The sequence below is a fragment of the Myiozetetes cayanensis genome, unplaced genomic scaffold (assembly GCF_022539395.1).
Source record: "Myiozetetes cayanensis isolate MyiCay16 unplaced genomic scaffold, myiCay2020 scf9, whole genome shotgun sequence".
In the NCBI taxonomy this organism is placed as follows: domain Eukaryota; kingdom Metazoa; phylum Chordata; class Aves; order Passeriformes; family Tyrannidae; genus Myiozetetes; species Myiozetetes cayanensis.
Window position 1 is genome coordinate 31,507,899 of NW_026088185.1, and position 27,430 is coordinate 31,535,328.

Genomic DNA, 27,430 nt, shown 5'->3' on the forward strand with positions numbered 1-27,430 from the left:
CACAGGGCAAAGCCATTCCTCATTTTTGGTAGGGCCATCAGATGTCAAAGACTGAATCAGTAAATTATTGTAAATCCAAGACATTAATATTTTGTTTTAGATAGAAAATGAAATGGCATTTTAAGCACACTGAAAATATAGCCTGGGCAGAAGTATGGATGCTGTGGATCATAACATACACAGTTGTAAAGCGTCATTAGAATTTTTTTAAGAATTCAAGTTCCAAGTCAGTCAAATATTGTGCTTGCTGTGCTGTTTCTCCTTGGAAATCTTGGGCCAGAGAAAGACAATTTGTTACGTAGTTTGATTGCTTGTTTTTATAGCTAGTTAGCTAAAAATTGAAATGCCAGTCCAATGACTGTTTATGCTCTGATCTTGTCATATTTCATAAGCTGACCATGCATGGATTAGATTAGTATTTTTAGCAAATGTTTCAAGCAGACTTAAGCAAAGCAACAGGAGATCCTAAAGTCTTAGTAAATGAAAATTTTCTGTTTGGTTCATTAATTAATCTTCAGTCTAAAAGGTTTTAGGGGATGTTATGTTGTATTCTGATTTTAGATGACAGCTCAAACCAAGGTCTTCAATATCTGTAATTATAATGTTTTCTGAGATAGAGGAATATAACCCTTGGTAATGGGAATGAACACAAATTTAGGACCCTTCAATAGAAATTTTTCACAATTTCAACTTAAAATGTTCTTCCCTTTACCCTCATTTAAAATACTGAAAGAGTTGTTTCGCTTTTCTGTAGGCCAGCTGAGAAAATTCTCAGCCATGGCGTCGATAACACGTTAGCACTTTTTGCTCTTCAGAGTACTAAACCTAAAGTATTTTATCACATGACAGACTAAATGATGTTTCTTTGTCTGTGTTTTTCCCACTTCACAGCTTTTCTTTAGATAGATTGAATGTGACCACTTAGTACAGACTTGGGGCTGCAGGACTCAATACTGGTGTTAGTGAGGTTTGTGATAAAACTCCTATTGATTCAAATGGAGCCAATTTTGACTCCTGGGCAGGAGGAGCACAGACTCCTGGAGAATTTGCTGCACAGAGAAGTCTGGGTGAAGCATCACAATAAGAGTAGGATTTTGGCTGTCCTACTGAAGGATAGATTTACACCACAGGAAAGACAGGGCTCAATTCATTGGTATATTCTGCATGTATGTATCCATAATTTTTTATACCCTACAAGCACAACCAAGACTACAATCCTACTTTAATCACACCCTAGGTTCTCATTTAATATAAAGATAACAGTTTATAAAATATTTTAGAGAAACTGCAGGGAATAAAAGTATTCTCTACAAATTCTAAGCAAAATCATTGTGTCAAATGCAACTGAAGCCCATCAGTGAAACCTACTGGCAAAAGATATCCAGTGTACTGAACAGAATATCTACAATACCTGAAGAATTAAAAGGAAAACTAATTCTAACAGTTGTAGCAAAATTTATTATTAAAAAAAGAGACAATTCAGAAATAAGTTATGGATATTTTTTGGACATACAGTTGTCCTTTTTAGGTGTCTTAGTGCCTGGTTACATCCTTTTGTAATAAAACCCTCAAATGTTTCCTTTCTTTTACTCATAGAAGAAAACTCATTCACAGCCTGAGTTCCATGAGCAAAAATAAAGAAAAATTTAAGCAGAGGTAATGTAAGAATCTGCATAATCAACAAATCACTTTCTCCCACAATAACACAGTTATGTACATTCCTAGAATTGAAAAGTCACTAGTAATTTCTGTAACCTTGGTGTGTCAGAACAAGTGTTAACCCAAGTTAAAAAGTTGTTCTCTAGTTACTATAGATACGATCTGTAAAAAATTACCAAAGCGTTTGTTTAGATTCATCCTTAATTACATTTCCTATTTTCCATGGCAGTCACAACAGCTGTTAGATGAATCAAAAGGCAAAACCAAAGCAACTCTTATTAAAATTTTTTGTTAAGTTTCGTATGTGGTTATGTAGCATCTTTAGTTTTGTTCATATGAATTTGTTACTGACTTCAGCAGAGTCACAGGTATAAAAAAGAACAAGGGTTAGCCCAGAGATGTCAATATTGTGCATTTTAAAGTAATTAGTTCATTATTACATTTGAGAGTTGCATTAATGTGAATCAGTAGCTGCTTCTGCAGACAGAAGGACCATGAGGCAGCAGATCAGGTGTGTTTTATATCCATGAGAACTGGGTGATATTTGGTAATAGTGTATCAAACACCTAACTTCTAAATCATTGTTCCAGTCAAATCTTTTCTATATTAGTAGGGACTTTCTGCTGACTATTCTGCATCTGCTCTTTGAATAAGGTCACTGTGGACACTACATGTTTTCCTAAGTATTAACTTTAGGGAAAAGACTAAAACGTAGTCAGAGACTTTGGTCTAAGTAAAAGAAAAAAAACAAATCAACCCCAAACCAGCTCAGTGCAGACAAGAGTAACAGCACTGGCCCATCACCCTGAAGCAGATCAATGGATAGCTTTTTTTACTTATACAAACTCTATTTTTATATAGAAAATCTGCACCTTTATGGCCTTAGGGCATGGGGAGCACTCATTGTTCTACTCCACTGTGTATGTGGAGAGCTTCCCACAGCTGGAGTTTCTTAGCTAGTCAGTGTGGCATGCCTTGCACCACCTGAGAGCAGTGACCAGTTGTCAGAAGAGGAGAAACTCCATCTGGTGTTATACAGACATTCATCACGAGTCACATTGCTTTGAAATAAACTCATGAGTCATGAATCAGAATAATGTTTCCTCGTTGGCAACATCCTAAAGGGAATAACTAAAACCCATTAGTGATGTGATAAAATCTGGCATGTCACTTCAAGCACAGCAAATTAGGAAAACAAAACTAGCCTCCAGTTATGCTGATATATTATAAATAGGTGTTATTTCTACATTAATACATCAAAATAGGTTTTCTGTAAACTTTAAAAATGAGAGGTTACGTGTGGGTAGTGCTGTGTGATCAAGGACCAGTCACAGCTGCAGCTGTTCTGAATGGCCCAAGGACTCTGTAGGTGTAAAAGAATGGAGCAGGGAAGGACGGGCTGGTTCACAAGCACAAAGGATCCCACACTCATGTGCAGAAAGGAAAGCAACACCAAGGCCGTTTCTTCTGTGTGGTAACACGCAGAAGCTCTGATTGTCTTGGGGTCAGGCTATGCTTCTAAGGCACACCAGAGCCCAGAATCAGCAATGAACCATTCTGCAGGATAAATGTATTTTCCAGCTGTCTAAGTTTAGTTAACCAGCACTTTAAAGGGCTCAGAATCAGTTACGCAAAAGAATAAAACTAACTTTATTTATGTCTCTCATGCATTGGGCAATTTAGTTTTTAGATTAACAAAAAAGCAAGAAGAGCATTGCTTCAAATGAAGTATAACTGCAAAGCACTATTGGATAAAAACAACGAAATTGCTATGAGAATTAAATATAGATCAACAAAATCGATACTTAATTGTATAACTCAACGTCTTTCATTTCAGTTTGGATCTCTAATACAAGATACAAAGTATGTTCTCTTTTTTGCTTCTTTAGTTATTACTCATAACTTTATTGGGAAGGAAAGCAATTTTCTGGATTTTTCCCTTTTAAAAACTGCTTGTTACTTTGTCTGCATATGCTCAAGGTAAACTTGATCCCACTGAGCCACTATTTCTTATTTTAAATTCAGAGTTTTACCAATTTAGATATCCTCCACTCCTATAACTGCTTTGTATTTATGACACAGTGGACCTAAGTGGGCTATGCTGTTGCAGCATTACATAGGTTGCTCATACATAACCTGTTTAGTAGGACAATTTTAATATGTTCACAGCTGCTTGTAAAACAGAAGCACTGAGATACAGAGCAGTATTCTCATCAGAGGTACACTGGTCTAATCAGAAGTAACTTCTCACTGAATTCAGTGGCGTTACATGGCCATTTGCAGTGAAGGTGTTTGTGAAGTTTGAACTGCCAGGGAGTAGCTGTCTGTCATCTAGCCAGGACAGAATGCCATGTAGGCTCTCTGTGGAAAATGAACAATCTCTGGATCTCATTTAACATCAGGTGGACAGGTAACACTCTGCAGTGAAAATAGTTGAACAGTCACATCCAAGAAACTACAAAGGTGAAAGCTGTAACTGTGTGACCTCTGCTGAGCTAAAAATGTGATGTTTGAACTTCTTTCTCTTTAACACATAACCTTAAATAGTAAGATAAGCCTTGCTCTCCCTTGTATATTTTCAGAAGCTTTCATCTATTTTTTGGACTGAAAGTAAAATAATTTCTGAAATAATGAATCATTTTTCTTTTTTTCTATTTGAGCAGAAATACCATATTATTTTGCTGTAGCAGACAATGACATTCTCAGAGACACGCCATCAGGTTTTCATGATAAACAATAAGTGCCAGTTTCTTTTCTGGGAAAAAAATGCACTGATAGGAAGCATTTTAAAGTTCATTAGTCTGTTCAGCAGTTGATAGAAAAGCCATATATACATAGCTATGTATCATCCCCTGATGGCATTATGGGTAATATAACAATGAGAACTGTATTTCAGTTCTACTGTATTTCAGAATATAACAATCTACAAATACATTTAAGTATCACAAAGACATCATTTCTGATGATCCTGGATTGTAAATAAATTACCTTAGAGGAAACAAAGTGATTAGCATGACCATTGTATGATTGATAACTACAGATCTGAACAAGAACAGCTATTGCTTAATGAACAGGTGACAGGAGTTGAGACTTACATTACCAATAGTTCAAATTCTTGCATGGTTTAGGAGGTAAAACATAGTTTAGTGATTAGGCTTTAATTTTAATAACATGATGAGGTGACTCAGCATTCTAAATCCAAGAATATAATCTTCATAATTTACAGAGTATATAAATATTTTCTTGACATGACAAGACTGTTTGACCTTATCAGGTTTATACCAACGTTCTCTGAACTTTTACATAATTTAATAATCCAGGATGTTGAGGTCCCAGTTGCCAGGTCAGGTAAGTTTATCTTTTTTCCTACTGCTCAGTTATGAACTGAATGGCACAAATGTGGCTGTTTTCTCATAGTGCCTCAGAATGGCCACTGGCTGCATCAGCTCTGCATGGACAAAGTTTACTTAAACAGCAGTAAAAACCTATAATTCTAAGTGGCAATACCTTGGGAAATGATCACAATGCTGGTGCTCAGTCAAGTGTGTTGAGGGGATTCATTAAAAAGAAAAGCAATTAAACACCAGTACTTTCTCCAGAAGGCAAAGCAGAGCCTCACTCTGTTCACATTGGCAGAATCACCAATTTTGCTTCTCACAGAGGGAATCTACCCACTGAAAGCAATGCTTAGTGCAATCAGAGGCTCACCACAAGGCATTAAGGAAGAAATATCCATGGTGAGAAATGAAGCTGATACGCAGTTTTTAGAACCTGATGGACTGAAAATGAACAAGACACATATAGGATACTTTACTTCTCAAAAGATCCTTTTAGCTTTACTTGTAGAGGAAGCTAAATAGCAAAATTGTTCTGATTTTCTAGTGATTGAAAAAAATTGCAGTAAAAAAAAAAGTCATACTGAAAGGTGAGATTGGTTACAAAGTTATTGAACTCGACTTAACCATTTGAAGCTCACTACTATTCCCTGACAGAATCATGTGGAAGGTTATGTTTCCAGTGATAATCAAATGGTACTGGAACTACACAGTCCTAAGTAACTTCACTGTTTCAGTCTTCACCAGACTATTTAACCTCACAGCATTTAAATATACAGAGGTTTGTCCTACTGAATGAAAGTAGTTATCCTTACCTTGATGAAAGTGTGGCTCATGGTTTCAACAAAGCTCATGGCTTTATATAAAAAAGGGGGCTACAGTTTTATCCTGGACCAGAGGTTTTGATGATCTTTTTCTTAATTGGGATACTTACTCAGAACTAAATCAGGAAGGCGATAAAAGTACAGTTCAAGAATTTTTTATAAAAATCTAACAGCAAATGCAGTTCTTAAAGAGACAGATTCTATACCCCATTTGACTGAAGGAAAAAAATCCTCTCAAATTCAGTAAATGCAGGATTTTACTCATACAACAAACATATAATTTCACTGACATTTTCAGTAATTGGAGTAATTTTTGTGCATCACTGAACTGTTCTCAGACCACTGTTCTTAAGTATTAGCTGTGTTCTCACCTGTCTTCATCTTCCACCTTTGGCTTTTTTTGAACATGACAATTTTTTTTGGTAATTACAAAGACTCTTATCCTCTTGCTCTCTAGTGATGTCTCAGCTCCTGGCCTGCAATGTCTGCATGTCAGTCACCCAGCACACCGATGGAAAACAGAATTGCACTTCAAGACCGTACTGCGAATGGTAATTGGCAGTAGGTAATGATTTTCCTCACTAGTAATCCTCTCTTTTGTGTGCTGGACTAGATTCATAGCATCTGACTATCCAAGGTACATCAGCTGGCCTAAGGGCAAAAAGAACAGAAGCACCAGATAAAGAACCATGGAATAAAAGAATTGTTTAGGTTGGAAAAGACTTTTGAGATCATTGAGTCTGGCTGTTGAAGTACCAAGGTTATGTAGCAGGACCAAGAGCAAATCAGCAGTATGAAGAAACCATGTAGAAATAATTTTCCCAGCTATGAATTCTGGCTTGTTGTATGCACCAAGAGGGCTGGAGGGGAGTTCAAAGAGCATGAAGCTCTGCTGAAAGACCTGCAGAGGAAGGGAAGGGAATGACCCTTCTTACAAGTTTTAAAGATGATTCATGGAGATAGCTTAAACAAAGCAGTGAGCTCCACAGCAAATAGATTTTTTTAATGTTTAGCCTCTGAGGAGGACAACTGGGAAGAGAGAAACAATGTTTCCTGGCCGATCAGTCCACCCCTGCATGACTGCATGCTCAGCTGCTGTGGAGGAAGCCTCCATGTTTGTGTACACACACATCAGAATGAAACCTCTTCTGAGCTCCCACCACTAATACAGAGATCATAATTTTAAAATTTGGAAACAGGGGCTTCTTCATTTTTAAAAAGTTCTGAATTAGCATGCTTAAACACCAGCCCAACAACATAGCTTGTTTTAGGAGCCTGAAGTTGTCATTTCCCTTTCCACTACAGATTTTAATCAACTCTCTACATATCAGAGGTTTTTTACCTCTAATGATTCTAACCAAAACCCACTGCCCTTTCTTTCCCCTTCTGTGACACCTGGCACTAATGAAACCCGCCAGGTGTGCCCTCCTCTGCACCTTCCCTGAGTGAGGGTGAGGGGCTGTTCCTGGGCAATCTCACCACATGTTGCACTGGTAAGTGCTCCTGGAGCCATCAGAGGAAGAGGCTGTAGCCCAGGTTACCTTCCCAGTAAATCTGTAGCAGCCTAAACTACATCCATACTTTTTTTCTGACGCTGTGCAATGAGACTAGAAAGGTTCCTTTGCAATCAGAGAAAACCGGGGACAGGACAGATGCAAATAATGATGCTGGTTCTATGGCTGCACTCGCCACCTCTCCAGCTGACGTTATGAGCCGCACAGTTTTCAGTACTGATTCAAGCAAAGCATGAATTGCAGAACGGGAACCTATGTTTTAAGTTCATCTGCCATCAAATCCGACACAACAGTACAGTTATTTACATGTACTTTCTAAATTTATGCAAACAATTTATCTCTGCTGTAGGGAAGAATATTTTAGGGACAGCAGCACGACAAGCACAAAAATCCGAGCGAGAGTTTCAGATATAGGCTGCAGAACCAAATTAAAGTAGAAGGATAAATCCTCTCTTGCAATTTTTAGTTCATTTCACTACAGCAAGTTGTATCAATAAAAAGCCTATAGTATAAGTCAGCCAGAAAATAAATGCTATGAAGGATGTTCCATTTTATGTCGTTTGAATTTGATTAGTGATTGGTCTTGGCGGTTAAACCACATGGGAACAGTAATCAAGGTTTCTCTACTGCAGTTCTGTAACAACTGGAAAACACTGTTGGCTCATGTCCTATTCCATGATGGGATATTAACCTAAAATCTAATTAATCTATGAATGAATTACGTTTCTAGAAACATGCTATATTATAATCAATTTTAAGTGAGTTCCTAACAGAAGATAAGATGAAGAAAAAGCTGTAAAATTACCAGAGGCTGATAAATTCTGTTTACTATGACTGATGATTTTTATGGAGGATAATTTTACAATCCATCAAACTTTTGTCAGTTCAAGAATCATGCTGCCAAACGTATGCAGTAAATTAATTTTTAAATTTACATATTTATTAAAAATCTTATTGAAAACAGCAGGAAGTAAGCCTTGTTTGAATAATAAAATAACTTGTTATTCTACTGGAAAGAAAACAAAAAACCCCAACGTTCTATTAAGATGATTTTATAGCAAGGCAATAATTATAAACAACTACATGAATTAGTTAACCAAACACTGTATTAAATAGCCAACTCAAAATTAATCAATAATTTAAAAACCCCAAACAACAACAACAACAAAAACTGTTGGAAGATAATCAGCAAAAAAATGCAATTTAAAAGCTAAGAAATCCATGGCTGGGTTTCAGATGTGCTTGAGGATATGTTTGCTAACTCAGGCCTGTTGGCAGGAGCTCCTGGATTCCTGGTGAAAGCGTGGGGAGCTGCAGGTGTCTGCCTGCACAGCTCCCCCACTCAAAGTGCTGAACAGGAATGGGTGTTACAGCAATGCTCTCGTGCACGTGGCCACAGGAACGTGCCCACTGTGATGTGCTGCTGGCTCAGAAATTCAGTCTGTGACCCAAGCCTGTGCCCACCCTCACAGAACACAAGCCCACTGGAAAGAAAGAGTTACAGCTGCACCCTGGGCACCTCCTGCTAAAACCTGAACCACAACCATAGAAACATCTGCTGAGCAAGGGGATAAACAGAGCCAACAAAGGAGCAAAGACCACAGCACGTGGCATAATCCACGAGGAGAGCAAGAACTACTTCCCCACCATTCATACAAGGAAGTATGAAGTGGGTCAAAAATGGTGGAACTGGGAAGTGTGGTGGTATGATCTGAGGCAAGCAAGGCACCTCAGAATCCAGGTAAGCAGAGTTCTTGGCTGTATCCACTTGCAAGGCCTGTGTTATCCATCAATGGCCTTACAAAGATCACCTTTGATGTATTACTGCTATCATTCCTGTGCAGTCCTTATCCCACAGATGTGCTCCTGGTACCAAAAAAGCACCACAGACAGATCTCACCTCCTCTTTGTTCCCTTCCCTGGTCTCACCTCCACAACTGCTGCAGTTTTCTTTAACAATTTCTCTCTGCAGTTTTCTCCCAACCACTCTTAAAATACACACTTTGTGTGTACAAAATGCATAAACCATCATGCCTGCATCCATGAGAAACAAGACTTGATACCTTGATAACTACGTTTCAGCACTCAGACCTCTCACTTGTCTCATGAGTGAGCAGGGGTGAGGAACAGCCCCTGTTGATTCAGTCCCCTCATTTGATTTATGGATTATGGAGTACCTGGTCCACATTCAAATCCTGCAGTATGCCTGGTACCTGGAAGAATCCATGTTGTTTGAGGTGTCCAGCATGGTGACCAGGAGAAAGCACCATGCCTGTGCTTGTGGTCACAACACCGAGAACAGAAACAAGTTAATATGAAATGTAATAATTTAGCCAGTGGGCTGAAATGTATCTTGATTGAAAAAAATATAGGTTGTAACTAATCTGATGTTTACCAGACAACTCAAGGATACAGTCCTTCACTGTGACTCAGTAGCCATGTGGGTTAATCCAAAAAGAAATGAGAGAGATAGGGGTACGTGCAGGGGTATGTCCTAAATGCTGATGGTAGATGATAGTAATTTTCTTAGCTCTAAAGGATTCTCAAAAAGAAAAACTGTTTGTTTGTTATCAAGAGAATTAAGAACTAGAATTACTAGAAGTAAGAATTTGGAATTTAACAGAGTAATGCTGGGCACCAAGATGACCACTGCTGGAGATGCAGATGGAAGTTCCTACAGCCAGGAGATTTATAAGTGTTCAGCTTGCCTCCTCACCAGATTAAAGCAGTGACACCCATTTTGATTAATACACATATCATCTGGCTGCGATCCGAGGGGAATTTTAGTGAATTTATGGATTTAGACATGTTTGTTTCATCTTTTAGACACAAGTACATCTGTTTCTGGTCATGAGAACCTCTATCCTACTTTGTGGCTCAGCCAGGCATACAAAATGTCTCCCACTGGGATCTGGCAGGAGGCCTTAGTGGCTGCAAACTCTCTTTGAGGGACACAGCCTTGAAACAGAAAAAGAGTCAAGGGCAAGAGTGTTGCCCTTTGCCTTTCCACCTTTGGCTTCCCTGGGTATCAGCAAGGTGCAAGTTAAGCAGATAACAAACAGGACCTAAAAGGCTGGTAACTATTTGTGCTGAGCCTTGTAAAAGGCCCTTCCTAGAATGTGAGGCGTTATTTTGGAAAGGCTTTGGAGGCTTTTTCAAAGACAGGAAGCACCGTGAAAATATTTATTGGGAACCCTGGTCCTGTGAGGTCTGACCCCCCTTGTCTGGCTGTGAGAAAAGCCTTTGTTGGGAATAATCAAAGAAGGAATTTGGTGTGAAGAACCAGCACCATTCCCACATTGGGCTTCCTGCAGTGACAGAATAATGTAGTATCTTTTGTATTGATTTTTGCTGCAATTCTGTATAAAAACAGAAATGTGCACGTGAAGTGACAGCCACATGGATGGATTTGCTGGACAAATGCTTTAGAAGATTTATTGACCTTAGCAATAAAGGAGTGTGTCTGCAGCATTAATGCTGCAAACTAGTGAGATATTGGTGATATAGAACATGTTCCTATGCCTTAACTACAGATTATAATATTATTAATATATTAGGCCACTAGGAGGACTAAAATACAACTGGAATTCATGGAGACACACTGTACAGCTAATATGCACTCGCTTTTTGAATGCCCAAAGATGATGCAAACAGAAAATCTGGATAAAAATACAGAATGAAGCAGTTTCCGAGGCACTACTAGTGAAAAAGTAATTTGAAAAATGTTGCTGAGAATGAGCAGTCATTTAATATTTAGTGGAATAGAAAAAAACCCACAAAACTTGAAGTGTTGATTTCTTCAATATCCTAGATATTCAGGATTCAAATACTTGTAACAATGCAATTGAAATTTCTACCATGTGCAGACATTGCTAGGAACCTTTTATGGTCAGCAGGACTGCTGAAGGCAGTAAAGTTCTGCTCATGCAAAACTCTTTGCAAGATCAGGGTGTGACTTTGCTTCTGACATTCTAAAAATTCCTCATCAGAGGGGTGATGTGTTTATGGTCAGCCCTTATAATGCAAGATCCCATCTTGAGCAAGAATGCTTGATGAAAATATTAAGTGATAATGATTATTTGCTTAGCACTGCTATGGGGTTTTCAAAGCTCTCAAAGCAGCCTGCTAACAGTACTAGATTAAATTCCAAATGCAGCTGGATGGTGTTATTTATATTGTTTATTTAAAAATGGGGAAATTAATAGGAAGAGAGGTTTAGCAATTTGGACATTCAACCCTATCTTCACAGTCCTGCACTCTGGTCTGCTAAGCTTTTTGTCAGTATTTGAATATTTTTTTTTTATTTGCAGGTAAAAAAATTCTCAATGGAAAGACAAAGGCTTGTATTGCTCTTACTAGGGAGTATCTGAAATGCTCTTCACCATACAGGACCTGGCATTTTATCCAGTGAATGTGGTAGTTAATCAAATGTTTTGCACTGACTTTAGTAGACTTTGGATCATACTCTTGATGCAATAGGGAGATAAATTATTTAACTTACCGAGTTCCCCTAGAAACAAAATATTGAGCTGCAAACAAAGCTAACAAACACCAAATGGGATGCCATCTGCTGCAATGAACAGAACATGACCAGTTCCCCCCATGCTTGAGATTTCTCCAAAATACAATTTGAAATACGTTTATCAGACTCCCAACTGTCTCACAAAATTGGCTTAGCGCAGGTTAGCAAATGCTAACACCACCAACAACAGCAAGACAGGCCATGATATAGCAATTGGAGTAGCTGATGATTTCATTTCTACTGCCCTACCCTGCATAAAAGCTCAGGGGTTTTGTGCCATCCAGAGCCTATGGAAATATTTCCATTCATGCCCTGTGTCCTAGAGTCTAAGGATAGTGAGTGGTTTCCACCCCTGAGTAAATGTGAATGGTAACTATTTACATAATGATTCATTCATAGATCTGGATTCTTCTATCCTTTGTCATCCAGAACCCATGCCTTACAACCTACTCGAGAAACAGGATACGAAGGCAAAAGTTCCATCTCCCACAGATGTCTCCCCCGGAAATAGCATGAGATATCTGAAATCCCAAGTCCAGAGCATTCCCTGCTTTGGATCGAAGTTTTTGGCTGTGGAGGAGAGAGTGTGGGTTCCCAAACACTTTCACAGGAACAGAAGGACACCGCTGAGCTAAATGCAGTGCATGTGACGCTGGTGGGTGACATCAACGTTAGCCCCCTTTCCACTTAGAAAACACACTAATTGAACAAACAAGCAGTTTTTATGTAATGTCAGGGAGAAACCCAGCAGTATTTGCCTTGCAGAACAAGACAAGAAGATAAATGTCTCCATATCTAAATTTCCTACATAGCCAGTCACTCCATCTTCTAGGATCACCACTATGAGTGATGAAACTTGATGAGCAAACAGAACCTCCAAAGATTATTGAGTCTTTAGTAGCTCACCAGGAAGGCTGCAGCTCTCACATTACACAGCTTCTAGATGATGACTCCTGTCCTTGTCTTGCCCTGCTGCCTCTGTTTTCATCACTGTGCTACTAATGATGTCATAATACAGATTCCATGTTTTACAGTGGATTTTATTTATAGAAATGCTACATTATAAATCTTGAACTCTTTGTGCCCTTGCTTGTTATAGTGGTTCTAAGAAACATTAAAAGATAGGATGATGATGTTCCTATAACAGTAATAATAAAAATATTCTGTAAAATGATACAGATGAAAGTTTCAGCATTTTCCAGTCGCTCATGCACTAATGTTATGGAGAATGCAATAAAGAAATGGGTTAAAAAATATGAAGAATGTCATTACTTTATGATCTTAATGAGAATATAGTAGGACCAGATTAAAAATACACAGTATTTGCCCTTCCTTTTAACTCGTGGAAAATGTCTGCTGATGTTCCATGTCATTGCCCACAGAGCCAATGTACAGAAGCAGGATACTACAGACCAAAATTCTGCCAGTTGGAGGGAGAATATCTAAACCAATTTTCAAGCACATATGTAAACCCCATGATTTTCACAGGATCCAAGTACATGAATCTGTCAGAGACATCAGCAAAAGCTGCAGATTTTTAGCACCTTTGAAAACTGGGCAGCTGAAATACGAATTTAGGCACACCCATTAGGAAATGAAAAAAATGGCCTATATTTTTACTGATTAGGGGTTACAAACAAGACTCTCCAGTTAGTCCATGCAGGGCAGAATAATTCTTGCAAAAGTGATTAAGAAGCATGTGCTGGCTGCTTTGCTACTTCTCCTCCTCAGTTTCAGGCATTGTCTGAAAAGCTCTTCCATTTGAAATCTGTTTTTCATCTTAGTACATGTGTTACCAACAAGTTTCCCAATCTGGTAACTTTTCTGTGGATACAATCTCTTGGTGAAGTTGAGACATTTCTCTTTGCTATTAGAAATATCATAGACTATTACTGCACAGTTAACATTTTAATTTTATAATGCACAGAAACATACCATATTCATATTTAATTTCTTCATTTCCACCCACTTCTCCTTTAATCTTCATCCACCCAAACCCATCTGAGGTCTTATTTTATAGTTTGATTTACAGAACATTCAATAACCCATAGGATATGTGCATATGTAATAGGGATGTCAGAAAAATCACTTTAAGATGTTTGACTGGCAATTATTCAGATAATTTTTCAAATAATCACTTGGGGTTTGACTTGCTGAGAATAACACTGGAGTAGCTAAGGCAAGCTCTTAAGGCTACAGCTTTTTATGGTATGCAGAATTTTTAGTGACCTCTATGAATGATCAGAGAATGAAGAAATTTAGAGAAGGTAGCACTAATGGGAGCAGAGCCATCAGGATGTGTATCAGTCATTGATGGATTGATGGGCAGTTCAGTCTGGGAGGACTCTGACATGTGCCATGAAAACTGATATCACTCTTCTTAGCCCTTGTGAAAGATAATTAGACATTTAAATTACATACAGACTTCCCAAAGTTCCCTGTGTCACCTATTGCTAATAAGTCTGCTAAATACCATGTTTGGTTCTTTTATCAAATACAAATATTACTTTCCATTAAATTCGACTGGATGCTGAACAAGCCTGGAATTCATGTACTGGGGTCTAAAAATATATTAAGAAATAAAATATTTCACTTTGGGACTTCCTATAAAGTAGAATGTTTGAATTTGCAAAATATATTTATCAATATTTTTCTTAAGGATTTAGATAATTTGTGTGTCATAATGCACCAAGTCTAGTATAAATTCTCATTTGAATAAAAGGTGAATCACTTTTGGGAAGTGGAAGTGGCTAGTGGAACAAGTTATAAACACCAAAACATTATTTCAATATGGTTTTTGCTAGTATTTGACATAAAATTTGCCTTCTTTTCAAAGGCCATGTTGATTAGGTTATTATTTTCATGTGCATAGGAAAACAAAAAGCATCCTCTTACAAAAAGAGATAATTTTGCTAACATATTCTCTGTATATTGCTACAACTCCTGCTATTGTCAGCTGTGTAACTTACACCTCATGTATTTTGCTTGGTGTGGAACTCTCACACTAAAAGAGCAGTCATTTCCTACCCTTCCCTGCATGATGTTTGAGTGTTTTATGCAAAACATATCTCTGTTATAGATGGGGAAGGCAAGTTTCAGCTGGAAAAACAATTCACAAAAATATTACAGCATTATTCATCTCATTTAACTCTGCTAATCAGATGCTCTTCTCGGAGTCAAAATATTTTCCAGCTTCAGAAAACAAACAGCTCACTGAATACATCTCTGCCCTACTGCTCTTTTCTTGATTGAGTCAATCCAATGTTTATTGTATCCAATCTATTTTTCAGCCTTTTCTTTTATTACTAATACAATTTCTACCATTACAACAATTACACTATCTCACAAGCTTACTAATAGTTATCATTTGTTTCTTGTTTGTTTTTTTGTTTGTTTGTTTGTTTTTTAAATGTGCCCTGAATTCCATTTTGGCCTGCAGTATTATTATAATATTCCAATTCAACACTGAGAGAAATGAAACCTGCAGCTTTATTTCCAAAGACAGAGGACTGAAGAGCGTCTGGTTACAAATGGCAGAAACACGAGTGCACTTTGGGCCATGCTGCAAATCACATCAGCTCCATCTGTCAAACCTCTGAAAAACAGCCTGGAACATTTTCCACTCAGGGAAATCACTAGCAAATGATACTTTTATTTCATATGTACTTTTGGTTCTTATTAGACTAAAGGATCTACCTACTTACACCTAAAATCCCCTGGGCCTATTAAATCTGTATGTAATCTCCAGTTATATAGGCAAATAGACATTGAATAGTGCTAGGGATGTGTCTGTGAGGCACAGTGATGTGGAAACAGCGTGAACAAGCTGAGTGGGCTGGGACCCAGTGCAGTGGGGTCTTACCAACACTCTGCTTTATTTCAGCTCCTCAGCCCTGCTGAGAAATGACCTGGAGTAACCAGGCCATCAGGAGCTGTGCTAACGTTGTGCCCAAGCAGGCTCACTGTAAATTAGCTCTGTACAGCTCTGTGTTGCTCTGGGCACTTGTACAGGAGCAGTTCTGGACCGTCCCTCCAGGGACTCCAGCAAATGAACTGCAGGGCATCTGGGCCACTGTGTGATGTGGTTATGCAGCTCCTACATGCTGAAAAGACAAGGTTCTCTCTGAAATTTCAAATTACTTGCTGAGATGGGGGGATATGGGGTTTCTGCTCCACTGAGCAAGTTTTCCCAGTCAGAACGGGCAAAGTTCCTCCCCTCCTTACAGTGCCGAAGGGGTTATACTCAGTGAGCACAACGCCCCAGCTGTGGCCACAGGACATCTGGGTGTGTTGCCTTGAATCAGACAACCCCAAACATCTGCCTCTGGCACTCCAGAAACCACCACAGGCACAGTTCGCTCGTTGCTGCGAGTTATTGGGGCGTTTAGCGCTCGCTGACCCTGTGCCACAGGCACTAGAGCTGCACCTTCACGCCAGCGATGCTTTGAGCCCTCAACTTTCCTGCCACAGCTGCAGCTTTTCACTTCCTCCGCGCCTTCTCTCTCACTCACAGCCAAACCATTCTCCTGCTAGCCTTGCACACCATGTGTTTTAAAATGCCACACAGCCTGCTGTACTACGCCAAAGACTTTCTGTCCCTCACTGACACCCGGGTACTCTTTTAAAACTAAGTGCTAAAAGACACTTGAGTTAAAATGTTGCCACCTACCCGTCCCCATAAATACACTAACCAAACATAAAATAGAGCTTTTATACCAGCTGGAGGGCCAGTCAGAATGGGATTTGATGGCACAGTACTAAAACTACTGAGGTCATTAGTGCTAGAAGCAGAACTGTATCAGCAGATAACAGCTTCCAGTTCTTTTTAGGGAATGCTTTTCCTAAAAATGTCCCTTGCATACCATTAAAAAAGTTATTTTCTCTAGTGGCTGCTGCGTTCTAAATGTTGTTTTGTCTTGCCAAAGTCTTTTAAAAGCTTAAAAAACTTATGGAGAATGTTGTCATCCTCCTTGCTGAGCCACTCTCTATTGCATAAATTTTTACTAAAACTTTCAGCAGCATAAGAAGCCTCAGTGTCTCACCTAGAAGACATAGAGAGAGGAATGAGTCTCTGTATAACTGCAGCTTTTTATTGTTGCCAAGCTAGTTCCTCAGGCTGGCTGTAAGAATGTTCTTCCACACCACACCACATTTCTCCTAAGTGAGACATGTCAAGTGAGACTTTGGTCCCAGAAGACTGCCTAGCCTGTCTTCATATTGCTGGTTTTGCTGTCTCTTCACTTTACTTTTTGAAGGCAACTTTGATAGCAAGGTATTAGAAACAATGAGACCTCATTATGAATATAAGGCTTGGAATCAGATCTTGGAATGTGTGCTTGCCCTATGGAGGGGAAAAAAACAGGCAGATATGTGTGATTTGTTGATGTCTGCAGATGTCCTATCCTATTTCTAATTTCACTTTTCCCCACATGAGTTGAATCAGACTTGAGGCTAGAGAAAATATTTTTAATTCTGTATTATTCCCATGGGTGGTATGGTCAAATCTGTTTTCTTTTCAGACCATGCTCCTGTGGTTTTTGTCACTTATGTTGTCAAATACTCGTATACAATTCCCCTGACAATAGATCAAGTTGGGTAATTACTCAGACAATCCTTGCTTTGATGGAACAAGTATTGCATCACTCATCTGAGAATCAAAACCCTTTGATTAAATGGAAAGGAAGTCTTGTAACCCCAACCTGTCAGTGGGTAAATTCTATTGAGGCAATTTTGACAAATGGAAACGTGTAACCAAAAGGCCACATTCAGGGGTCAACAGGGGCTAATATAAAAGCATAAATACAGTAAAAGTCATTTTCAGTTTTTGTGATGGGGAAGATGAAAGGATATCTGATCCTGACTGAATTAGAACGTTTCTAGGCTGATGTCTCTAAACATCACGAAATGTTTACAAAAATAGATCACCTCCCTAAACATATGCAATGATTTGATATACTAATGCCTTGCTTGAAAGAAAAAAAATGGTCTTAAAACACAAAAGGCAAGTGAAAGAGACTGCAGACTTATTCCCCATTTATAAATCGCAGAGTGGCACTTTCTTCCTTAACATCTTAGGTTCGTCAGGGTTAGGAAAGCAAATAAAACTGACTACCTCCTCACCTCCTCCTCCTCCTCTCTCTTAAGCCTGGCAAGAAAAATAGCAAAGAGGAGGTGAGATTTCTGTGCTTGATATGCAGTAAACTGTGTACAATTTCCATGTACAATTAGTACACAGAAACCTACTATCAACTAATTCCTGGATTTGCTCCAGCCCATTAGATGCTTTCTCTTATTGACAAGGGACCTCTTCTACCTTCCATTACTTTCTAGCATAATAATTTGTAAGAGTTGCTTCAAACCCTGTATTTGCAGTAACACACACATTTTACAAAAGAAGCTGAGACTGAGGTCACCAGGAGCATTTGCTGTTCTTTTCTGGTTGTAACATCAGCTAGTTATTGCTGGTGCCAATTTACAGTGAAATAGATCCTGAGACCAAGCAACTAGCCAAATATCACCCAGTGCTGCCACAACTGCAGGTACTCTTGTTATTTTGCAAGTAAAAGGCAGGCAATTATTTAGTGCTCACCTGAGTGTGCACTGAGAGGCAGCTTCACTCTCTAAAATACAAATGGTAGCTACAATAGCTGGTTTTTACCACTTCCCCACAAAGGAAAGTTTGGGGCAATGTTCATATTTCCAACCATGGGTTGAAAGTTTGGTACTCAGTATAAGCCAGCTGCTGGTCAGGGCAGGGAAGCAAGTGGTTCCACAGGTCAATACCTCCTTTCCACTTTGAAATCTTAGGATGAAGCTCTTCCCAACTGCTAATTGGACCAAAATCATTATCTTAGGCTTTTTCACGTGTGATAAGCAGAATCCCTCCCTAAACACATCTGATAATGCGAAAAAAATTAGTTCTCTGTGAAAGCAGAGTGCACATGGTCTCCCTGGAACTACTCCAGGCACTTAAATATGGAAAGTCTCTTTTAAAAGGGATTTGATATAAGAGCCCAAGAGCTTCTCTCTTTCAGAGAGAATAAGGCACCTTCAGAGAGTGACTCAGAGAACCCAAATCAGGCACATAATGCTGGCACTTTCTCCAAGAGCTGCCTAAACAGGTGAACAGTACAAAGTGCCCAGTGTGCTGCTACCCATTCATACTCTGGCTCGACTTTCTGATCTCTGCAGGAGATGAGATGCAAGCAGCAGCAGCTCATGCCTTTCTTTATTTTGCCCTCACTCTTGTTTAGTGCAGCCTGCAGAGTTGCCTGGGCTGCTCTAACCATGTTGCTGTAATTCAGGAAGTCTGGAACACCCTCTACAGTATCAACTTAATGCTCCAGAGATCCTTGAGGATGGCAAGTGCTGTGCAGTTATCAAAATTTCTTAGTCTTGTGTCTAGTCCTTTCCTGGATATTCTCCTCTGTTAATAGGAGGCTTGTGAGCACAATAAGTCAATCATACAGCATTAACTCCCAATCAGCTTACTCAGCTGCAAAAAACCTTGAGTTTATCTGGGAGTGCTGCCAGGTCAGTCTTATTTGTAAGTGCAGCCTAAACATCAGCAACCTCTAATTTTTCCTTTTCCCATATTTGCCAGCGCTCTGTAATATCTACTTGAATTTCAAGACACGGTGATTTGAGCATTTGATCTCACTCATGAATCGTCTGTTCAACACATATGAACTCACATTCTTCACATTGCAACTCACAACTTCACACTGCACATAGAAACCTCTTCTGCTAAATGAGCCCCCCAGTTAAAGTGCTGATGCAAGTTTACAAGGTAACTCTTCCAGAAATGCCAGATTTCTCATGTATCTCTTCACAACTGAGGGAAAACAAGAGGAATCAGAAACTTCTGATGGGTACCAACCTCTTTCATAAAGGATCTTTTCTGCAGTCATGTCTTGAAAAACAAGCAAGCCTTGATGGTGATTCAAACTGAGTGATACATAGGGACAAAGAGGGCTGTATTACAGAACAGAAGTATGTGATGGTTGGCTAAGGACAGGGAAATAAACATATTTTTCATAATTCTTTGGGACTGTAAGGATGGCTAAGAAATAAAATCTTTGACCAACTCAGTTACTTCTCCAAGGAAAAAAAGACAAGAAAAAGTCTTGTGTTGCTTTTTATTTGATCATAAAATATGCTAATAAGCAATGGGCCTGGGGGAGGGAAATTTATCTTGTTTTTTGAATCCTTATAAGATAAAAACCCACTGGCTTTTAAAGTCTAAACAGTAAAGTAAATGATGAAACGTGAAATAGTTTTTTCATTGCAAAAATGTGGTAGCAATCATGACGTGGGCAAAGTGCTCGAGAAGTTACTGCTGCAAGGAAGAGGAACAGCTGTTTAATTGAGGGCTCACTGAAGTTTCACTGACAAGGTGTCTGCCATGGGCTGAGTGCAGTGGACTTTGGATCACGTGCTGCATACTGCTTATTAAATCAGAGAAGTTACTGTTCAAATACAATTAAGTCATTTGATACACACAAAAATTAATGTTTCTAGTTTTGAAAATCCTACGTGAGGAAAATAAACCATAGTTGTTAATTTAAGTGACAGTTTTGTATCCATGAGTCAATGCACCTTATTTCTTTCTTTGAAATTGCGAATTGTTTTTCTTGTCCAAAATTCTGCAGTGTACAAAAGGATGACATTGTTTCAGAATATGTTTTCTGGATCAAAATAAAAGTAACCTAAAATTGGTCTTAGTGTCAAGAGAATTTAACCAGGATGCTGCTTAAGACCTGGAAGAAAAGAAACTGTAACAATAAATATTTGTCCTGTCAATGTGAAAAAGCCTTTTTTGATTCCTCAAATTCTCCCTGCAGTGTGCCTTTATCATACTAATTGTCCATTGGTTGTTTATCTTCTGAAACTCCTGTGCAGTACTTTTTTTGCTGATAAAAATTTGTTGTGTATAAACCTCGGAGGTAATGCTGGTGAATATGTTGGTTGAGAAGGAGACAAATCAAATGACAAGTCTGGGTTAACAGAGCTTCCTGCCAGACTGTCTCATTAGAGCCCCCAGTACTGTCCTAGTGCTGTACAGCCCAATTTAATTGGGCTGAGGGACTGACACAGCACACTTGCTCTTCTGACAAGCAGTGTAAACTCATTCTGCCCACCATGACACTTTTTTGACACACATCTTTTGCTTTGTTTGTTAAGGGCTTCACAAACACCACTTGGAAATTAATTTCAAAGCACATAGCATTTCATTTTTCAAAATGGCAAATATTCTACATGAAAGCTGCATTATTCTCCCTTCAAAATTTATAGGTTTGGCTTTTTTTATTTTAAGAGTTGTTGACCATAAGTGCCTCTGTTTCTGGGGCTCCCCTTTTCTTGTGGGTGTTGTTCCAGATCACACAGTTCTAATTTAAACAGGCTTGTGGATTTTCCTAGGTTGGACAACCTACAACTCAAAAAAATTTGCTGTGCTGGTTCAAACAAGGAGTTCAGGACAACCTGCTTTTCATGGTTACTGCCTCTCATTTGTCATTCTGAAAAGTTTAATACTAATAGGCAAATCTCTAGTGCTTTATTGAGCTTTCACCGTTCACCGAGAGGCAACCCTGTGTTGAGAGCTATTTCTGATCCTTAAAAAGTAAACTCCAGAGCTCCCAAACACATTGCATGTAAAATGCTAGTGCTGAGTTACACCTGTTGCCATTTAGTTTAATGATGGAGTTTTGCAAGGATCCTAAGGCCAGATCAGTTTGTTTAGGCTTTGAGGCTGATTGGGCACATTGCAGAGATGTCATATACAAGGACTGCATGAAAAGAATTAATTGGAAGTAGGTGCAACTCTGAACCACTTTTCTATAGTGGAAACAAATCTAATTGCTCTGCTAATAGCACAAGACCTTGGCCTTCAGAAGGCAGAACTGATTTTTATGTAATTTTATATATATACATACACACATATATGATTCATCTCATGTGCATAATTAATCTATGAATTTCTGGACTTTCAAGATGAGGAACTAAGTGGATGCTCAATTTATTTTCCTTCTTTTATCCTTTTACACACTCTTCTGCTGCCTTTCTCTTTCTTTCTTCCCAACTATGAAGCCAGATTACTTAAAATTGTTCTTTCTAACATGACCCAAATATATTAAAATTGAATCATATTCTAGGTACTAATGAAATTTAGTTGATTGGGAAATAAGGCACATACATTTCAAGATTTTCCTTTTGAAGTTTGTGAGTCAATTTAATATTCAATTAAGCAGAACTTTCATGCCAACAGAGTTGGAATAAGCAGGGGCACAGAAGTTTGTTTCTTCATATTCCTTCTGCACATTTTGCCCAGATTCCTGAAAGCTGTAAGACTCTGACTTTGTTTAGAATTAAGCACCTCGAATTTACAAGGCACAATCATTTTCTGAAACTGAAAACTGGAGGGTGGGAAGAGATAAAAACTCCTTCTCATTTATGCACTACACCAGGGTGTTACAAACCAGCAGCTGATTCATTGTTTTCTACTACCACCTTTGTTTATATTGTAACATACCCAAAATGTGCTGAGTGCTACATACAGAAACAAAAGAGCTTTCTGTCTTAGAAAAAAAAAAGAGCTGGGGAAAGAGACTGAAGACGGAGGTGAAATGATTACAGTGGATCATGATTAGGTGCCTCTATTTTCAGAAAAAACTGGCTTGTTAGATCAAAGCAGAGAGAGTCAGAGGATGAGAGGAGAAGGCATGAGAAGAGGAGGAAAAGAACAGGTTGAGAAGTTGCTTTTCAGGCTTGCTGAGACTGTGTGATGTCAGATTCAATACTTTCAGAAACAGAAAAGCAAGTGGATTCCCATGAAGTAAGAAGAGAAAAAAATTGTTTCAGTTTAGCATCAAGATCCACCAATCAGATTAGGAATTATCTTCATCAAAATAATCTTTAAAACCTTCAAATCAGGAATTCCAAAGCTAACCCCAAAAGTTATGCCAAATGAGATTAGAAGATAGGTGACTTCCGTAGCATAATTTCATTTGAATTTTCAGGAATACATCTTTAGAGACTTAAGTCATTTACTACACGTTGTGCTATACAAACTATCTAATTACATGTGAAGGAGCAGCCTTAAGAGAGAAATTTTGTGTTTTCTTGCTAGCTTTAAATTTCAGTTCCTCACTAATAGTGAAGTGCTAGACTGTCTCTACTTGTCAATTTTGGAAGTCTAATTCTATGACAGGTGAGGATCCAAATGTAACATTCTGTTCTAAAAATATTTAGATCTTTGCTCTTTTGTAGGTCATGTTGTTATTTTCTAGTCTGCCTGGTTTCAGTAATCAATCAACACTCTGAGGAAAAACCAAAAGGCAAATAATGAACAAAATGAGAATTAATGTAAAAATTACAGTAACTTACACTTGGGTTCTCCTTGCCCTTGCTGTCTTTACTGGAAGATCCACTCAGCTTCTCAATTAAACTGTAATGTGTTAATTGTTCAGGTCCATCCTCTCCAAAATGGCCATAGAGACTGTGTTGGTATAGATCCAAAATTGAGATTGGGTTCCCCAGAAACGACTTTCTCTGATTTTGTTTTTCCTGCTCAGCTGTAAGAGATGTAACAAATAATATCATTATAGCAGTCTACACAGATTGTAATATATTTTAAAAATTTTTAAAATATATTTCAAATATTTTAAGGTATCTGGAATTCAGTGCAATAAAACTATTAAAAATACTATCTCCTAATTCTCCAGCCAGTGCATATACAGGAGACTGTTCATGCTCAATATTAGAAGTGAAGGAGATGGCATGAGAAAACCAACATTATTTTCCTTTCTTTTTAAATTATAGACAAGATGGTTAATCTGGGGGAGCTGGGGGACCCTACTTATTTATTTGCAGTAAGTTTTTGTTCTTGTCTCAATAGCCTTACATAGCAGATGTGCTAAGTTTGATAATTCTTTCCTTTTCACTACATTTTTAGTTAATGGATATAAGAGCATAAAAAAATACACTAGTAAGGTAAGAAAGAGGTGCTATCCATTTGTTATAGATCCTACTGTAGCACAAAGTAATTAGGAATAAAACCACAGTTTCTGAAGACCAAGGCTCAAAACTCCTTCAGAAGATCAAAACAAAACCAGACATTTTCTGCAGCTTATAAAAATGCAGAGAAGACAGATGCTTATGTGATCATTGAGTTCATTTCCTTGCACTTCCTGTTACACAAACTTCATCTCTGCCTTAAAACCTACAGCATTAGGAGAGTCTCTGCCTCCAGTGCCTCCAACAGAATCACATCAGGATAAAAAATAATTTAAATGATATCCAAATCAAAACATTTTCATGGTCAAAAGAGAAGAATCTGGAATATTTGGCATATTCCCTGCTGCTCTACTGACCTTCTCCATAACATTGGGCAATGCACTGGGAATCTTATCCAAAGCCCACTGAATCAATGAAGGTCTTATCATTGACTTTTAATAGCCTTTGCAGTGGGCACTCAGTCTTTCTGTTCCCTGCTTATAAATGAAAAACGAAAATCACTCCAAGATTATAATTGTGCAACCAGTGAGCCTGGGGACTCAGCTAACAAATGTAATTAAATATTCCTATAAAAATATTCTCTGTGAATTTGTTTGCTGGAGCCCCTGCCTCAGCCTCATGTGGATGTTTTGAGGTTATATCACTGGCACGCATAAAGACACCAAGATCTTTGAACACAGGGTGGGATAAAGTATGGTCATTAATACAATGTGGGAACTGCATTTATAGAGCACAGAACAGAAATCCTGACCATGAGGAAGGACTGTAGCAGAAATGCTCTTGCAATAATGCGTTATAATCTTCTTTTCTACTTGTCTCAACAGCAATTATGTCTTTTAGTTCTGTCACTAACCCAAAAGTTAGGCACATGCACAAAATTAATGAATTTCTATGTAAAATGAAATGACCTGAAGTCACACTTAGGTATCATTAAACTTGGAATCTGCTGCCATTTAATGCATTTGGTAACACATGATAAAATCCTTTTTTTTTTTTTTTGCAAATTGTCATCTATGCAGAAAAAAAAAAAGCTTATCTAACTCTTTAAAAACCCACACCTTTCTTATATTAGAACATGATTTGTAAAAAGCAGAATCTTTAAAAATAGGTGTTTATGGGCTGAGTTAAATGACTTGCAATATTTCATACAGATTAAAACCACAAAGTTACAGAAGTAATGTAAATAAGCTGTCCCAGCTTCCTTTCTGCTCTCTCTTTTCCATGGAATCACAAAAAATGGATTAGCTCTGAAAATGCCAGCTGCTTAAGCCCAGCTCCCAGCAGACACTGAAGAGCACAGCGTGTCCGTCCAGCGGTCCACGGTGTTTTTAACGCGATCGTCACCGCGGTATCTGCTGTAGGTTAATCTCTGCCAGGTCAGGCTCACGGCCGTGCAGGGGTCAGCACAAATCCTATGAGTCACTCAAGCACTGCTGAAGCTCTCAGGGCCTCAGTGGTGCAGAGACCTTGCACTGGCCTTTGCACTCGCCAGAATTTATCTCCTCCAGGGAAGCTGTGCCAGCAAGGATACGATCCGCTGAGGGCACACACCTGCACTGAAAGGTGGCTTGCAGCATGAGTTATTAAACACACAGAAAACTATTATCTCAAGGACTTCTCTTAATGTATTTTTATCTACTGGAATTCAGTAAATTCCAAATTGCCACCAGCTCTCACAAAAAGCTTTGGTACTTGAAAACAGCAATAGATACAGCAGAGGACAAGGAGAGAGATTTCACTATGGCACCATAACCAACATCACTTTAATGCAGAGGCTGGAAAACTTGTAGTCTTGATAACTGCATTATTTCAACTGGCTACATAATTAAAAACAAATAACCCCTCCTATCTTTATAGTCACATTTCAATTTTGTAATAATGTAATTATTTTTATTTACACTGTAGAGATTTATGCATAAAACCCCACAAGGTAAGCCTCTGCTAGCAAAAACTGTGGAAGGGAAAAACAGATATACACATAATAAAAGGCAAAAAGTAATAAAAAGCTAATGGAAAATTAGACTGAAGAAAGATTTGGTGCTAGAAAGTGAAAACTAGACAGAAAGTTCAATGAAGGACACTGTCTCCTGCTGAGTCAGAGTGGAAATGAGGGATATGTATTTTTATGTACAAATTTTCAATTACCTTGTTTGTTGTTCTTTGTTAACTCCAGAAAAGTCTCCTCTGCAGTTCTAAAATAATTTGTTTCATACTCTGGCTCTGGCTCAGTGTCAGTGCTGCTTGCAGAGTAAGTGCACACCCTCAGAGCTTTGTCCTGTGCAAACAAGGGTATCACAGTAATCAGTTGATGCATATGTATCAAAATAATGCTGAAGATAGTACTAGGAGTAGAACATTTTATACTCATCGTGTAGCATAAATGGATAGTTCAACTGGAAAAAGTCTGTGTTACCAGTTTAGCTAAACATCTCTCCATCAAGTAAGTAATCATCAGTCTGACATTGGGGAAATAACACATTCTTGTCCTGCTAAGTCCCCTGAGTCAATCTGGCAGAAACAGTACAGATTTTATGTTTGGTTTTTTTTTTTTTCACTGTAACATTTTTTTTTCAAATCTACCAAAAATTTCACATGCTTTTACTGACTCAAGTTAAATTTTAGAAGTTCTCAAGTATGTTTAACATGGTCTATTTGTAACATGCAAAATTAGCATACCACAAATGGTTTACTGCAAGCAATTCTAGAGACAATTAGGATGGCAAGTAGACAATACTCATGCTTTCTATACCAGTAAATGCTCAGTTTTTCCTAAATTCATGTCCCTTGTCCTGGCATTTACATTATAGTATCGGAGAGCCTTAATTCCCAGCTGATTCCTATGCCATTTCTTTCTCAGGAAAATTTTCTTCTGGAACTAAGGAGGAGTGCTGACAGCTCTGGACAGCTCCTAATCATGGAAAGCCTGAAGGCTTAAACCTTTTAGAAGCAGCAGCTCAATACAATAAAGCCCACAAAATGGGCAGGGGGAAGCTAAGCCTGATACTGCTGAGTTAGTGCCATGTTCAAACACCACCTACTATCCCAACCCCAGCTGCCTATTAGTGGCTCAAAAGGGGTTTTAATTATGTTTCTCAAAGAGTGATATTAATTTCCACATCTTCCCATCCACGCTGCAGATTTTAACAGATGCAGAAGGACATCCATTTATAAGGATTCACATCCCTGTGGAGAGGGAACCAGACCTGAGGATACCAGCCATGTATGCTCAGCACTAGAGATTCCAAGTCAGCTGCAATCCCAAAAGACTTTAGACACATTCACATGCCAGCAACACCCACACTGACCTTCTGACTCTTCAGCAGACTAATTAGCAGCAACACATCTGTGGTGTTAAGGTGGTTTTGGGAGTGGTCAGTTATGACTGTCCCAGGGTGAAGACCATACTCATGTGGTTGTTACCTGTAAGCCAACACCACTGCACTGCAGAAGATTCACCACCAGTTGGTCAGTGACATATATAAGACAAGTAATTCTACTTCGCTGTTTCTGTTCTAAGTATTCAGAGCATGGACCAGACAAAAATGTGAGATGGCCCAGCTG

At 38.6% G+C, this 27,430-nt stretch overlaps 1 protein-coding gene across 8 annotated transcripts in view; it reads right to left on the reverse strand.

Annotated features, from left to right (window-relative positions):
• NCKAP5 (NCK associated protein 5) overlaps positions 1 to 27,430 on the reverse strand; it is a 396,774-nt gene that overhangs the window by 2,553 nt on the left and 366,791 nt on the right. For all 8 annotated transcript variants that reach the window (XM_050339951.1, XM_050339949.1, XM_050339948.1 and 5 more), the window contains 2 exons: positions 26,015 to 26,144; positions 23,240 to 23,427 (listed from right to left, as the gene is read on the reverse strand). In XM_050339951.1, the coding sequence (XP_050195908.1) occupies positions 23,240 to 23,427; positions 26,015 to 26,144 (318 nt within the window). The remainder of the gene's footprint in view (positions 1 to 23,239; positions 23,428 to 26,014; positions 26,145 to 27,430) is intronic.